The sequence below is a fragment of the Chelonoidis abingdonii genome, chromosome 8 (assembly GCF_003597395.2).
Source record: "Chelonoidis abingdonii isolate Lonesome George chromosome 8, CheloAbing_2.0, whole genome shotgun sequence".
Classification (NCBI taxonomy): Eukaryota; Metazoa; Chordata; order Testudines; family Testudinidae; genus Chelonoidis; species Chelonoidis abingdonii.
This window is the reverse complement of record NC_133776.1, coordinates 22,798,221-22,815,877: the sequence shown is the minus strand read 5'-3', so window position 1 is coordinate 22,815,877 and position 17,657 is coordinate 22,798,221. Positions and strand designations below refer to the sequence as shown.

At 42.8% G+C, this 17,657-nt stretch overlaps 1 protein-coding gene across 1 annotated transcript; it reads left to right on the top strand.

Annotated features, from left to right (window-relative positions):
- Window positions 1-15,961: 15,961 nt before the first annotated feature.
- On the top strand, window positions 15,962-16,791 carry C8H3orf80 (chromosome 8 C3orf80 homolog). Its single transcript, XM_032764831.2, has one exon. It carries the CDS (start codon window positions 15,962-15,964, stop codon window positions 16,568-16,570), a length of 609 nt encoding a protein of 202 aa, XP_032620722.1. The 3' UTR covers window positions 16,571-16,791.
- The last annotated feature ends 866 nt before the right edge of the window (window positions 16,792-17,657 follow it).

Below are 17,657 nucleotides of genomic sequence, written 5' to 3'. Positions count from 1 at the left end.
TCTGTTATATCATCCCAGCCACCACTAAACCCATGTCTACACTAGAGAATTTCAGAAAAACAATTTCCAAGGATGCTGTCCTGGACGGCACCAGGGGAGTCCTAGTATAGACAAAACCCCATGTTGAATGCCATTTTGAGCCACTGTACAATTACTTTAATACATTAATTCTACTGGGTCGTTTAATACGTTTTTTACATATCCTGCAGCAGCTACCTGTAGGCATTGCCTGGATATCTTCCTTTCAGGCATTGACCAGGATCAACCCTGCTTAGCTTGTGAGATCTAAGATAGTCACAGGACAAAGTGTGAAGTCTTGCAGGCAATTAATTATTATTTAATTTAGATATGTGTATGTATAACAGAAATTAAATGGCTGTTATATAAGGCATCCTGACAATCGGGATAACTAGTTAAATCCCTAATGTCTACAATTATGTCCCTGACTATTTGCGGTATCATTAATCTTTCTTGAATCAATGGGAAAAGTAATGACTATGTGGAAAGTTTCTCTATTGCTGCTCATATAAATGTTTGCTCTGTTGTATTATCTCACCTGTCAAAAACACTTGCAAGAATGATAGATGCATATAAATACTCCAATAGTTAAATAGTCATAGTCTCCTGAAACAAGACAACTGGGTTTTGATCTGAACAGAATACAGTTTTCATAATTTATTGATATTTATTGAGGATGCTTGTCATACTCTGATAGCCACTTCTATTGATTTGCAAAAAGCTTTCAGTGTTATGGATCATTATTTATGAAGGTTTAAAACAGTTGATTTTCAGCATTAATATAGATGTAACTAACTGGTTTTAGTCTGGCCTGTTTAACAGATCTCTGCATGGTAAATTGCAAGGTTTAAACCTGATGTTTTCCCAGTTGGTTTTGATATATGTGCACACCAAATCAAGGTTCAATTCTCAAACATGTGTTTGGTTTCAAAGAGGTGGCTCGCCCCCATATTAAACATCCACTCAAGTTGCTGTGGGTACTAACTAGGGTTTCACCTTATTCACAAAAGGAACATAAAATCCAGACCAATCCATTTCTCCAGATTTGACTGGTCACAGAGTTCCTCTCCAAGGACTGCTCTCAGCCCACACTTTATGTCCTTTTGGGGTGGGGAGTGGGGGTGGGGGGGAGCGGGCACCACTTCTACTTCCATTATATCCAGATGGGAGTATCAAGACACTTGCAACAGTGAGTCAGCAAAATTGACTTTACATTTTCCCACAGAATCAGCACCTCCTAGGAGGGCGAGATATTCAGACAAACACTGCCAACCCGTTACATGGTTATTTAGCAGTGACCTTCTGAATGTTTGCACTACTTTGATATTTTGCTGTGCACTCTCAGCACAATTATCATTGCTTATGACAATTTTTCTAACAGAAAAAAAGCATAATCTTAGTTTAACAATACTTGTTCTTTGGTAGAAATGAAAAGATTAATTATTAGAGTTGTGTAAATAATGGATCTTTCAGTTTACTGGCAGTTCTGAAAAAAAAAGTTTTAGATCAACCCAAAAACATTTTCATGTTTCAATTTTTGGCAGATCAAAAAGTAAAAAAATAAAGAAACAAACAAATCATTTTAGGTCAAACATAAAGCTTCAGCCCAAAACAAAACATTTCATTTCATTTTGATTTCACATTATGTTTTATATTTTTTCATTAAAAATAAAATAAAATAAAATTTGAATAAATTTCTATTGAAGTCATTTTGACCCAAAAAATAAAATTTAATTTCAAAAATATCAAAATGAAACATATTTACTTATTTTGACTTTTGGATGCTTTTTTTTTTTTTTAAAGCACAAACAATGTGGTGAAATTGGCAAAAAAATGTGAAACATTCTGGTGTCAGCAAAGCTGCATTTCTTGATGGAAAAAGATTTTTTTGAAAATTTTCACCAGCACATAGAAAGACATAAACTGTTGAGCAATAGTCAACATGGTTTCTGTAAAGGGAAATCGTGTCTTACTAATCTATTAGAGTTCTTTAAAGGGGTCAACAAACGTGGAAAAGGGGGATCCAGTGGACATAATGTACTTAGATTTCCAGAAAGCCTTTGACAAGGTCCCTCACCAAAAGTTCTTACGTAAATTAAGCTGTCATGGGATAAAAGGGAAGGTCCTTTCATGGATTGAGAACTGGTTAAAAGACAGGGACCAAAGGGTAGGAATTATGATAATTCTAAGAATGGAGAAGGGGGTAACTAGTAGTGTTCCAAGGGTCAGTCCTAGGACCAATTCTATTCAATTTATTCATAATATACTGGAGGAAGGGTAAACAGTGAAGTTGGCAAGTTTGCAGATGATATTAAACTACTCAAGATAGTTAAGACCAAAGCAGGTGTGAAGACTTTAAAAGATCTCAAAAACTAAGTGAGATGGGGCACAAAATGGCAATGAAATTTCATGTGGATAAATGTAATTATGCACATTGGGAAAAATAACCCCAACTATAACATACAATATGATGGGGGTCTAATTTAGTAGTACCAACGAGCAGGGAAAAAGATCTTGGAGTCATCTGGATAGTTCTCTGAAGATGTCCACGCAGTGTGCAGAGGGGTCAAAAAATGCAAACAGGATGTTAGGTAATCATTAAAACGGGGATAGAGAAAATAAGACTGAGCATATATTATTGGCCTTATATAAATCCATGGTCCGGTCCCACTCTTTGAATACTGTTGTACACGATGTGGTCTCTCTCCACCTGCAAAAAGATAGCTCTAGCACTAGAAAAGGTTTCAGAAAGGGCAACTAAATGATTTAGGGTTTGGAGAGGGTCCCAATATGAGGAAGATTAAAGAAAGAGGCTAGGCCTTCTTCAGCTTGGAAACGAGGGAGACTAGGGGGGATATGATAGAGGTAGTATATAAATGATGAGTGATGTGGAGAAAGTGGATAGGAAAAGTTATTTACTTATTCCTATACAAGAACAGGGGTCCCATGAAATTAAAATAGGCCGCAGGTTTACACAAATAAAAGGAAGTTCCTTCACGCAGCACACAGTTACTTGTGGAACTCCTTACCTGAGGAGGTTGTGAAGGCTGGGACTATAACAATGTTTAAAAGGGAACTGGATAAATTCATGGTGGCTAAGTCCATAAATGGATATTAGCCAGGATGGGTAAAGAATGGTGTCCCTAGCCTCTGTTCATCAGGGGACGGAGATGGATGGCAGGAGAGAGAGCACTTGATCATTGCCTGTTAGGTTCACTCCCTCTGGGGCACCTGGCACTGGCCAGTGTCGGTAGACAGATTCTGGGCTAGATGGATCTTTGGTCTGACCCGGTATGGCCGTTCTTAATTAATTATTATTACAAACAGGGGAGTATTTAGGGAAATGGAAGTTGAAACTGGGTTTAAAAAAATGAGTAAAATAATGAAAAAATTTCTTCTCAAGTGAAAAATCAAATCTGTGCTTTTCAAATTAAAATGTTTCTGAGTTTGTCAGTCAAAAGTTTTATTAGCATCATTATTATTTCAACTGAAACTGGACTTGAGTCATCTAATTCCAGACCAGGTTATGTTCAAAATCAAGCACAATTGCAGAAAAGTGCCTGAGACAGCCAGCCACTCCAAATGGTAAATGGGAATAACTGTATCGGTTTTTAGAGTATAGATCTGATCCTTCAATAGTACTTATGCACTAACTTCACACAGGGTCATCACACAACTAAGGCCCTAAGGGGCTGCAGAATTGATACTCTGTCACATAATAGAGTCTCACACTAAGTGGCCAAGGAATTCTAGGGCCTTTGTCTCTCTTCCCCCACACTTTCCTTAGCACATGAGTTTTCTCCAGGCATAGATTAAATTCATATTATTACTATCAGTCAGAGATTAGCAATTGGGACAAAGGACCCAAATTAGAGAGTGAAACTGATAACCAAAGTACCAGCCCTATTTATAAGCCTCCTGCCACACTCTGACCCATTGTTGTAAAGGGCTGACTCACAGTCCTTTCGTTCATTCAGTGGCACAGTGACTTGAAAGTAAGCTTTTCAAAGATCCAATTTTTACACTCAGTAAAATCAGGGACAAATTCTGTTCACATTAATACTGGTGTAAATGTGAAGTAAGTGCATTGACTGCATGGATGTGATTGCAGAACTTCACTCAAGGCTTAGGAGAGCTATTAGGGAGACACAGTGGTCCTTATCAGTGCACTAACGAGAATTGGGTATCTAGATGATTGGACTAATAAGGGCTGCTCTCTTAGCCCTTTAGATTAGTATTAACTTGTTGCTTTATTAAATGTAAATGTAAAAATGGTGTCTGACTTTGAGTCTTATTTTTTAGGGAATTCTACCAGTCATTATGGGACTAAGGAAGACAGTTATGGAAATCTTTTACAGTTCAAAAAAGAACTAGATAAACTCATGGAGGATAGGTCCATCAATGGCTATTAGCCAGGATGGGCAGGGATGGTGTCCCTAGCCTCTATTTGCCAGAAGCTGGGAATGGGCAACATGGGATGGATCACTTGATTACATGTTTTGTTCATTCCCCCTGGGACACCTGGCACTGGCCACTGTTGGAAGACAGGTTACTAGGCTAGATGGACCTTTGGTCTGACCTAGTATGGCTGTTCTTAAAACTGGTTTAAAATTTTCTCTATGTGTCTGATTCAGATTTGCCATTCTTATCACATTTTCCTGTTTATTCCAACCCGTCTATTCCTCCTTTTAAGTATCAGGGCTTAGTGTTGATTCAAAACTATCTCTAAAGACCACATTTTGAAATATTGTAATTGTAAACACAGAACACGGTACATTTGGTACACTCTGGAGAATTTGCCAAAAGTTAGTTTTAATGACCAATTAACAGGCTTTAATATTTTATAATACTATGATTATGGTTATGTAGTTTATCAGAAATGTTGTTTCAATATTATATTTTATTACTCGATAGATAGGAAGGTTTAGCATTGCTCATTAATGTTCACTTTCAATTGTATTTTATATGAAATATTGCATCAGTTACCCTAGAAGTCTGCGGCAAATGCTTTCTCCTTGGAACTCTCATGTAAACAAGCTGCATATCTGATGAGATTAGTGTGGTCTAGTTGATTGGGCTAAGGGCTGAGTGCCAGATCCTGCTGAGTTCTAATCCTGGTTCTGTCACTGCCTTACCATCTGGTCTTGCATCATTCCCTTTTCCTTATAAAATGGTTATAATTACTTACCTGCTATACCACACAGTGATGTGGTAAGGATTAAATAGTCATTGTTTACAAAGAACATTGATAATGTTAAGTGCGAAGTATTATTTTTAACATAATGAACACGGTTGTCAATGAATAAATATATGCAATTTGCTGGCTGTAATTCTGAAATGTTGTAATAATAAGTGAACCTCTCTCTCTCTCTCAACAATATGGTGTTTCATGTTCCAAATATGTGCTCCCAGAAGAGTGCTCAGCACCTTTTCTTCTACCTTCAGTTATAAATGTACCATTCTCTTCTCCTGGTCCCATATATGGCTTGCTCTCTAATTGTCCAGTTAGAGCTGAATCGCATATATGATACTGAATTTCTTAAACATCATATCAATAACATGAAAACTGATTTCCATCCAGATTTCCATCCACTGCTGAGCAATGTTGGTAGAAATGAAACCAGGCATCTCTTTCAACAATATATATATTGTTGAAAGATGCCTGGTATATAATAAAGATGTATATGTATACAGCTGAGACTTAGCTGCTCCCATTGATTTCAAAAGAAAAAAATCTTTTTGACTTCAATGGGAGCAGGATTGAGCCACAGTAAATAAAATAAAAAGTAACTCCCCATAATATAAAGTATAAATACATGATCTGAATCGCAGCTTGTAGTTAACTGTAGAAGTGTTTGTGCAGCACCTAGCAAAATGGAACCCAATATGGTTTGAAGGCTTTGGTTCTCGTGGTGCTCGCAATAGAAATTAATAAAGTTTTTTAATGCCCTTGAATAAATTCACTACATTCATCCCTATCATAAGTAGGCACAATTTCCACTGGGTAAAGTTTTTCAGGATTGGGCCCTTCACATCATTGCCTTCAACCACTAATGGAATTGTATTGAGAAAAACATCACATTTGTTGGGTAAGATCTGGACCTTATAAATTACTCATGGTTCCTTTATACTCTAGAGTTGGCTTGTGGCTTGAAGCTCCAGTCTGAGCTGGTGAGGCGATGACTATGCACTGGCAGCAGCTCCTGGAGGCTTTGTGCCTGAGGCAGACACAATGCCTCCAGGAGCACTAGGGCAGGTACTGCAGAGAAGGCTGCAACACCCTTTTACAGGGTACAGCGTGTTCCCTCTCTGCATGCCAGCCCAGCTCTGCTATTCACTGACGGAAGGGGATGAAGCCATGACCCTAACTTTGCCTATCCCTACTCCTGATTAGGTTTCTAGTGCCAATGTCTGTGTTGCACTCCCTCGATCCATGTATGCTGGGAGCACATGGACTGAGATTGTGCCTGACTCCTCTGCATAGCTGTAGGCAAGGGAAGGCTCCTGATGCCTTTTCTCTCCCCTGTTACCCACCTACTCATCTGTAGGCACAATCTAGACCTGAATGTTTTGTTATGCTGTAGAACAGGGGTTCTTAAACATCTTAGCAGAGAGAAAGAGAGATTGTCTCCTGGACACTTCCCCTCTCACTCGTGTTTGAACCAACCTCCTCTCCCACTGGCAATCAAACATCCCTATAGCAACCACAGCCATTGCTTACATGGAAGGATAATATCAGGGAAGTATACATGTCTTATCAGTTTCTTTGAATGAGATTCAGGAGCTGGAGAGACAGCCCCAGGCAAGCAGCCAGCTACCTGCAGCCCATCAATATATGCCCCATGGGCCACAGTTTGTGCGCCTCTCTCTAGGATACCACATTTAAGGAACATTTCCAGCACACTGCAATAGAAAACCTTCAGAACTTCACTCTTACTGATCTCTGTGCTAAAGCAGTAAGATAAATTATAAATCTAATGGAGCAGTGACATCTCTGAAAAACAATTAGTGTTTCACTTCACTGCAGTCAGCCTTAATATACAGGCAGAGATAGGCCTTTTTTGTCATTCTCAAAAAAATATTGCTGATAAATGCTTATTTTTAATTTCCAGTAATGGAGTGTAAACAGATGTCTTATTACCAGACAGTCTCATGGTATTTCCTTTCTACTTCCTTGAGACTTCTGACTTTAAATGGTTAGGTTCAGTAACATTTTCCAGCATTAATTATTTGACTTAGTTCAAAGGAGTCTGAGCAGAATTAAATACAAACATTAACTGATAAATGTCAGCATGGGTGTAATGATGTTTTTGCCAAGGCTTTTTATATACACTGTCTGAGTCATAGTGCACACTGTACACATTATTCAGGGAAGAAATTAATTTGCACTAGTACAGTATGGATATGGCTAAGATGGAGTTGACTATGTATATACACATGTGAAAGGGCTGGTTAGTCTTGCCCACATGCTCAGGGTTTAGCTGATCGCCATATTTGGGGTCGGGAAGGAATTTTCCTCCAGGGCGGATTGGCAGGGGCCCTGGAGGTTTTTCGCCTTCCTCTGCAGCGTGGGGCATGGGTCGCTTGCTGGTGGATTCTCTGCAGCTTGAGGTCTTCAAACCACAATTTTGAGGAATTCAATAACTCAGTCATGGGTTAGGGATTGTTATAAAAGTGAATGGGTAGGGTTATGTGGCCTGCCTTGTGCAGGAGGTCAGACTAGATGATCATATTGGTCCCTTATGACCTACGAGTCTATAAGACACATATAAATGTGGACAAAATCTTTTCCTGTCTGTCCTCCCCATGTTGAATGTACAAGTTAAACATTAGAAACAGCAACCTGCTGTACGTATTAATTTCAATGCCAATGATCAACTATCCACACCTGACAACGGGAGGCCAAGAAGAATCACAGCTCCACTAAAGGAAACTAGCACATCCTACAATGGCCAGCATGGTAGGTTTCAATGGCATTAGTTTATAAGTTAATAAAATGTTAGTGATAATGCAGACAATGTAGTTATGCCCAGTGTTAATCATTCACTCAAACATTCCAGATGCAGACAGGTGGGACGTACCTCAGTCGTCACTGGGATTCCAAACTGCTAGACTCTGTTGATGAAGAAGGAACTGCATGAATGAAACCCAAGGCACAAGTATCACCGTGTGAGATACAGTCTGGTAACTTCAACTCAATAAAATGAAACAGGAACAGAGTAAGCAGCCAGGTATGATATTCAGACCCACAACAAAAATACTTCTGTTCATTGGGATTGGCAGGCTCAGGGGTTTCTTAAATGGAGGAGAGAGCCTTCCAGTTTTTGCTTAGCAGCTCAAACCTGGCCTGGGTCAGTTGTGGGCAAAAGTCATTGCCATCTGAAGGCAGTTCGATGGTCTATGTGAAGTGAGTTGATGGTCTTAGTCTGGTTTCTAGTGAATAAACATCGATCACAATTGCCATTCTGTTCTAACACAGAGGCCAAGGTTTGATCTAACCTTTTCTTATAAAAGCAGCTCCTCCAGAATAGGACTGAGGCTTGTAGACAGAGCAGTGTGGAGAAGCTCGCTACCATTGTCTATGCCATTTCTGGTTTGTGAATCAAGCACATCATACAGAGTTCTTGATCTAGTACCTTTTAGCAGCAATAAATTCTCTTCAAATATTTAAACATCATTCAAATAACTGGAGGTTGTGAAGAAGAACACACAGTTACTGTAGCAGCACATGTACAGATATACAATGATGATTAGCTCACTTAGAACCAGGCAACAGTTTTCATCTCTTCCCATCATTTCTTGCCAGGAGCAAGCTTTCCATTTGTATTTTATAGACATACTGAACTATGAAGTATTGCTGTTGAGACTCTTTTCTTACCATTTTTGTTCCTGAGAGTCTCAGAAAGCTAAACAGATATGATTGACATATGATCATTTAAACATAGAGATGAAAACAGGAGTATCAGTTACAGAAAATCTACAGTGAAATCAGTAACCTGGACAAAGAAAGTAAGCACCAGAGTACAAGTAACCAGGACAAACAGAGGAAACCAGTGGAGTATAAATGACAGTAACATAGGTTGTTTAGTTGCCTGTGTATCAAATCTGACATAATTAAAAAAAGGGGAAGCCAAACTGAACAGTATTGGTAATTTTTTGTCATGTTTCATATCGGTAATTTTTTCCATCACCAGAACAGCCTACACTTTACTGAGTCAGTTGCCTCAGGAATTTTGCAATTAAACTGATAACAATCAGTAAACAACACAGAGAAGGGTCAGCTTTTATTGCCGGATAGCATATCCAAATAAAGCAATAGAGTAGGTTCTAGTCCTGCAGTTTATAATGCATGACAAAACTGCTGTGCCTGTGTAGAGCCCCATTTCTTTCTTTGGGGCTCCACGTAGGCTCAACACTTCATCCACAAATTGTAAATCACAGAGACAGGGTTTTAATTTGCAGAGGTAAGCCTAGGATCAGACTGTTTTGTCTGACTTCTTTTCAAAAAAGTTGAACAATAGGTACAAAACCCACCATTCAGTTTAAAAGTACCAATTGTCCTATTATATCATCAGCATAGGTCTTTTGATTACTCCTCATTGCACATAATCTTTGAGGCATCGGATCACACCAGACAATGTCTGATACTGCAAAGAGTTGAAATTAATTTGATGTGCCAAAGGCAGGTCTGGTGTAACTAGTGATTTCTACTGAGTTACATCTGGGATGAATTTGGCCCCATATGTCTGGTATGCAGCCCATAGCTATATATATAATTCTTTTGGCATCACACCAAAGCTATCGAAGAGAGACTCAGAGATGATTCCTATAACTTCAAGCTAGCTAGACTATGCATCTGTTATACTGATGCACTCCAGAGAGAAATATCACATTATTGGCATAGTAATAGGAGATGGATATAATCCTAGACTCTTCAAGTTGTGTGCAGATGTCTAGCACCACTTCCCTAGTGGAAGGGGCTCTGTATCCCCTAGCAGCAGAGGAAGAAGTTATCCCACAGAGGGCAAAGAAGTTGCCTAGAAATCCTAAATTCTCTGTAACACATGCATAGTTTACATTGCTGGCTGTATTTAGGACTTTGGTAAATAAGATAGGAGTTGTAAAGTATATACTGCCTGGAAAGCATCTAGCTTTCAACAGCCATTATTACAAACATGGACTGCAATACTCCATTTCCAATACTATGAGAACTGCTGTTCCTTTACCAGTTTTAACATATCACTTGCAGCAATGTCTACTCAAGCTAGCAAAATAAAGGGTAATGGAATTGTATTAGCTAAGATCAACATAAAAAATTATCAGAGATGCGGGGGAGGATCTTATATATAAGGCCTGTCAAGGGCCTAGTCCCTCTGCAGCATCCCTGGGGCTGTGACAGGGTCATGTACTCACTCAGGTGCTGGTCATCCAGCTCGGGGCCATCAGAATCACTGGTGCAGGGATGGAAACTCAGCACTGCTGCTGAGCTCCTCTGGAGATTGCCCCTGCCAGGATTCCAAGGAAACAAAACAAAGAAGAAGATATAAAAAAGAACAACTGACCAGTCCTAAATGAGTCATCGGCCTCTCTTGCATCAGGGGGTCTTGGGTAAGCCTCATTCTGGGTCAGTATCCTGTGGTCAAGCACCAGAAAGTGTCTTCAGGAGATTGCTTTAGTCCTGCCCGCCTCAGGGTGCTCAGCCAGTCCATAGGCAAGGGAGATGATTCAGGTCTCTTGCCATAGGAGCTGCGGGGACTAGAAGTCAATCTGTCTCCCGAGCTACCTCCTATGGAGCTGAGCTTCTTCTCTTTTGAACTCTTCCTCCCATCCTGACCGACCTGACACACCCACAGCAAATCCTTAACCCCTTCTTAACTGGGTAGGCTTTGTACACCCCATCACAAGGCCATATTAGGAAGTTTAGGATGATTTGATTTGGAAGGAAGGACAAGATCCTGTTGCTTTTGGTCAATGGGACCTAGCAGGCCATGAAAGAACATGAGGAGATATATATATAAAAAAAATTAAAACTAGATAAAAGAAAAGTTCATTTTTTGCTCTGCCACCAGATGACAGACTAATAGTTTAGCAAGATTTTTTTTTTTTTTTTTTTTAAGACTTAGATGCTTATGAATAAAGATAGCATCCATCATGGTTACAGGGCTATTTGCACCTTCGATCTCTCTGAGTGCATTCCACCCCTCCCCCCAAGTGTTAGGCCTCATGCTCTTACCTTTTCTGGAGTAAAAACCAATGATTCTCCCGCTCTTATAGACCAAGTCCTGGGCTGCAGCAGCCTGTGATTCAACTGTGCTCACCCAGCAGACCTAACTGGGTTCATCATCTGTGGTTCTTCCCGGTGAACACAGTGACCACAAACAGCCTTCTTGAAGCACAGTTTTGTTTAATCTTAACAGTAGGAACACAGCAGAACATAAGAGAAAAAGAATTTTAAAACAATAAACATATTGCACCCATATCTGTCTTCCCTAAAGGGTTACCATCTCTCTGGACGCTTAGGATGGCCTACACACTTTCAGTATGCCAGCAGGGTCTATTTCTGAGCAAGTCTGTTTCCCCCTGAACAGCTCGCTGAGAACTGTCCCTGCTCCCCATCTTTTTTCAATTATTTACAGTCTGTTTGATTTATGGATTTCCAGAGAGACAAAACAAGTCTAGTATCTCAGCCTGGCATCCTCACAACTTAATAGTTCAAGCTTTGCTCCTTAATGAGCTGGGCCCGATCTGCTACTGGGAGGTTGCTCACCTGCAGCTTCCTGCTGCTTCTCCACAGCACTACAATAAACTAAATAATATATGCCTACAATAAACATTGCAATAATCCAGGATAGCCACACAGTAACTATCCCACTAACTCAGTCACATGCAGTAGTCACAAATTATTACAAAGCAGTGTCACCGCCTTCACAGCATCTATAATTACAGTCTCCAAAAGAAACGTAACAAGAATTTTCAATTCTCGTGTTCCAGGGGTTAAACTGAGCCTCAACTGGGGTAAGGAAGAAATAAATCTTCCCACCTTCACCTACAGTGTCCTACTAAACAACTGGAAAAGTGCATTATAGATTTTTTATTTTACTTCCTCTATGAGTCTAGTATCAGCCACTATCAGAGACCGGACACTGGCCCAGACAATGCTCCACCATGGGTCTGTTGGAATGGGGAAAGTCCTGCAAATCTGCGGATATCCGCCTTATATCTGATTTATATCCACAGACCATGTTTGCGGATTGGATGCAGATACAACTTTTGTATCTGCGCAGGCCTCTAAGTATGGGAAGTCCAAAGTGCCTAAGATTTAAAAAGTAACAGCAATGAAGGGAAGTCAAATGTATCACAATAACACACCAGAGAAAGGATCACACTGATTCAGGAAAGTACCTAAGCACCCACTTAAGTCCATCACTATTCAGCAAAACACTTAGCATGTGCTTAACTTTAAACACATGTCTGAATCTCATTGACCTTGACTTAAAGATAAGCACAGGCTTAAGTACTTCGCTGAACAGGGATGTTTTCTGGAATTGAGGCCCCAACCCTGAACTCATTAAAATAAATGCAAAAAGCCCCTACAAGCTTTAGCAAGAGATGGATTAGCCAGTAGGAACATAGCCATCAGGATTATATATCAGGCAATACCTCTCAAAGAATCTCATTTTATTTCTCTGCTAGAGCATGAGGTTCTTTCCTTATTCCTGTTTACATGTTTGCAAAGGGACCCCCTATTAGTCAAACTTTAGAAGTTTATCTTGAAGTTTACTCAATGCTCTTCCACCCTTCCAACCTTTTCATCTATGCGCAGCCATACTCAGACTCCTCCAGCAGGCTGCTGGAAGTAGGTACCTCACAGATAGTAGCCATGCCATTCCTAGCACGCTTAGGACCCAATCCCGAACTCCTTATTATTCAGCCAAATTTTCATTGACTTCAGTGGGCGTTCTTCCTGAACAAGGAATTCAGGATCAGGGCTAGGGAAAAGTCATACCTAAAGAACACAGAGGATGAATAGCATGACACTCTCAAGGAGAGCTGCAGAACTTTTACAGCTCAAAATCTCACTCAGAATGTATCAGACACTGTTACAAATGTACAGTGAACATGTCTTAGGGGTGGGCAGGATTAGGGATTGTTGATTTTTTTGTGATTTAAGGAAAGGCCCTTAGCTCCAAAATGTTTTCTAAAGAGTCATTAAAACACACACTTTAAATATCTCTGCTCTGTTGGCTAACACACACTCTTACCTCCTCTCAACTCCACCATGTCTGGGTTCCTCCCACCCCTCCACTGGCAAGAAGGTAAGAACATTTTTCTTCTACTTCAGCTTGGAAAGGACTAGGGCCTGACCCTTCCCCAGTTACAGTTTTGCCAGTGATGTCCTTGGGAACAAGAGCAGGCTCTTAGTCAGAAGTAGTGAAGCACTTTGGACTGAGCATTTTTTTCACAAATGGAAGTGCAAGTGAAAACAAGAGCAGCACCACTCACTGTTCTGGAATAGGCTGCTGCTGCTCGCTGTCCAAATGGGCTTTATTTCCTTCTCAGGCCACCACCCTGCCATAATTCTGTGCAGTGCTGTGCCTGCACTGGGGCAGGGGTTCTCCCCCGCCTTCATTTCAGGTGTATTGGTGGCAATGTTCAGCTCACCCCTGTTAGCAGGAGGAGGTAGTGACCGGAGCAGAGCTGCCAACATTGCAAAGAAATTTCCAAGGCCAACTCTCTAAATAAGCTCAGGACCTGGAGCTGCTAGAGCGCAGTATGTGCCTCAGTCTTAAAGTGGTCTGAAAAGAAGGGGGGGGGGGCAGGACTATTGTAATCTGAGAGCAGTGACTTCGCCAAGGCCGTGCTTAAAGAGTGCCCCTCAATGACCTAGTTTGATTTAAAAAAAAAAATACCAGGGCTGTGATCCCTTGCAAATCTGCCCCATACACACATTTTAAGCACTGGTGTGTGCACTGTAGCTTCCAGGTCCCAGCCTTAGATGGAAACCCATGTCTCTCTCCCTCCTGCCTGGGGTTTCAAGGATGCTCAGCTCCCCGTCTTACATGCCAATATCCCCAGCAAGTCAGTCTGCCTACAGGCCAGGGCCTGTGCTTTACTTTTTCCTTCTGAGGGCTATGAACAGTGTATTGTCAGCTGCTGCAAGTTACAACACAGCTCTTTCTAAGCAGGCAGATTTATTCTTAAGGTAAATTCATTACAGACAAAGCATATAAAAACAAGAGAAGTTCCCATAAACACACTAAAAACTTTGCAGAACAACCATCAGTCTTCCGGGATCTAGTAGGGCAAAGTTTTTCCAACCCTTCTGCAAGGCCCTTGGACAGAAGATCCAGGGTGTTTGCTGGGTCAGGAAAAAGCCTTGCATCAGTTTTAATGCAGCTTTTTATGCCAAAAGCCTTTCTGTGTCTGTTGGTTTCTGAAAACCAAGTTTGAACCAGTATATGCAAGCTTCCCCACAGGAGTGGGTGGGACCTCTCTGCCAGTGTTCACAACCTAAGTGATTCACCTGGGATTGTGGTAAACCCCTTCCCACTGCCCTGAAATTGCATACACTCTCTAGCCCACAGTTATACATAAATTTAATAGAATATGGTCCCCAAAGACACTACCTGGGATTGAAATAATCCATCACACACACACACACACACACACATTAATTAACACAGCGGACAGGATAGACAAGGATCAAATTTGATTGCTTATCCTGATCCACCTTAGGGCTAACAGCCAGGTGACACAATGCTAAGCCCCCACATGTCCAGATCTCTGCTGAGCACTGAACCACATTTACTATTGTCTAAGTTAAATCATATTCTAACACCCTATAGTTTGCCACTGTAGGCAAGTCCACAGAGAGCGGGGTCACCACTTGTCAGATACGCTGAACATCCACTCTATTAACTGAAGTCAAGCTACCGGCTCTCAGCACCACTGATCACCAAGCCCTACTGCTCAACTGGAACCACCGACCCTTCTTGATACCAACCTCACCCTCCCTTGGATGCTAATTTACCACGTTCTCTTTGGGTTTTGTGTTTGAATATGACTTCTCACCCTTAACAGCCTGTCTGTTTGCTCTTTTGGCACCATCAGAATCTTGTGCCTCTTACAATTTACTGTCACAGAAATGTTTGTGATCTGATATGTTACTGGCAAAGTGAATTGATTTCTGTCTACATAGGCTCTGTTATTCCAGAGTATTGCCTATGTGAAACCCCCTTGGATAGACCTGGACTGGGAAACCTGAGGGATGCCAGAGAAATAGTTGCCTGGATCATATGCTTCTCTTGTGGTCTAGAAAGAAACTGTGACCCTGGTATTTATTTCCCCCCAAAGAAGACACCAGCCTGGCTGGCCTGTGCAGGAACACAGCCAGTCAATCACTGCCTCCAAACTCCCTAATGGAAGGGGAGTTGCATTAAGCCCATTAACATCAGCTAAATGGTTAGCATCAATTTTTAATCAGAAATAAAACCAGAAATATGGTAAGTGAATCCCAGCAGCAAGTAAATTTAAATAACGGTCACGGGGAAATCCAATCACTTAAGCCAAGAAACCTACAAAGCAAGTGCTGTCTGTTTGACAGAGCAACGGGACGACAGAGAGATTAATAAAGATTAAAGTGCTGCAAAGTGAACATGCGAACCGACCCGCTCCGTTAACCCTTCCTGCTCCGCGGCGCACCATGCCAGCTCTGCTCCCCGCTCTCCTGCAGGACAGCGGGGCGTGCACACCGCTCCAGCGCCCCGAGCAGCAGCACGGCCTGGGCCCCAGGGGGCGGCCAGCGGCGCCACGGCTGGTGGGTCCCCTGGCCAGCTGCTGCCCAGCCCTGGCGATGGGAGGCGGCAGGTGGCCCCCGAAGTGAGTGGGCGCCACCCTCTCAGCGCGGGAGCGAGCGAGCGAGGCGGGGGGAGGGGGGGAGAGGATGTTGCAGTGTCTCTCCGAGGGGCTGCTGGTGCTGGGGGCTGCTCTGCTCTGGCAGCCCTGCCAGGGCACCTGGAGCTGCGGGGAGCTGACCTGCGGCGAGCGGGAGAGCTGCTGTGACTATGGCAATATCACCTACACGGAGATCAAGTGCTGCAAGCTGCCTTTTCACACCTTCCTGGACAACGTCGGCTGGTTCGTGCGCAAACTCTCGGGGCTGCTCATCCTGCTGGTGCTCTTCGCCATCGGCTACTTTCTGCAGCGCATCATCTGCCCCAGCCCCCGCCGGTACAACCGGCCGCAGCGCCAGGACTCCCCCGGCTCCCTGCTCAACGTGACGGCGGCCACCTCGCAGGACTCCCTGCTGGACAGCAGCAGCAGCAGCAGCAGCCGCTACCCGGGCGAGCAGGAGCCGCCGCTGCTGCCGGTGGGCTCCCCGATCTTCCTGCAGCTGCCCAGCTACGAAGAGGTGAAGTATTTGCCCACCTACGAGGAGTCCATGCGGCTGCAGCAGCAGAGCCCCAAAGAGATCGTCCTGCCCGTGTCCAGCCTGGCCACGGCCGCAAGCAGAGAGCCGGAGAGGGCGGGAGGCAGAGCGCCCTGCAGCTGAGCCCCGCCACCCCGAGACCCGAGGGGGGACAGAGGGAGTCCCAGAGGGGAGAGTCTAGCCCAGTGCTGCCCCGATGCACAGACACCCACTGCAGCATCGCAACAATGACTCCCAGTTCCTTCTGTAAGCAGCCGCTTTGTACCTTTCCTTTCCCTTGCAAGCCAAAGAGCCCGGCTGCTGCTGGGCGCGGGGCAGGAGCGGAGACTTCCCCCCACCCCGGCCTGAACTTCTTACCCGAGCTCGGTTCGCTCAAGGACGCAAGGTGCAGCCGCCGCAGCCCTCTCTGCCCTGCTCTAGCCTTCTTGTCCTTTATTCGTAACTGATATGTCGTAAGTGCCTGGTTACTAGAGCATCCGTCCCGTTTACTGGGGATTAGGCGTTAAATTAGACACACATGCTGCCACTCTAAACATCGGTTCTGGTTTCTCACGGGAATAACGTGTGTGTTGCTCCCTTCCTCTGGCAGATTAAAACCTGAAAGGGATCAAATGTGATTTACTCTGCGACAAAGTCAGCGTTTGTGCGCCAGAGCTGGAGGGCAAGGGGAAAGGAGAGCTTTTTAACACGTTGGGTCAGGTTTGTAAATCCTGTAAGATCCCAGTCACTCAGCGCCAGGGAGAGAGTAGGCGTGGGGCGAGACGGTAAATACAGGTAGCATGGAGTAATATTATTTCTGTTCAGAAGCTTGGGATGACTGCACCAGGTATAAGTACTAGAACAATGCAGCCCCCTGACAGGGCATCCCACCTAGAAAGACATGATCCCTGCCTGGTGCCTGTTCCATTTTATTATAAACCTTACTCAGCAGTGAGAACTAAGTCCATTTGGTTTCTATACAGGTCTTTATCTGCAAGGAAGAGCTCAGTATTGTAAACAGAACACCCTATCCCTGGTAAGGTGCAGTTCCACTCTAAACCCATAAAAGGTAATTACTTCCTCCATTTTTTCCTTGTATTTGTAGAGTCTATAATTCAGCAGTAAGTCCAATGGAAAGCGCACTTCCTGTTAGTTAAGGACTAACTGGGCCTGGCCTACTGCTGGTCACTAATTTTCTTGCATTTGTCAACAAAAAATTAAGTTGATTAGT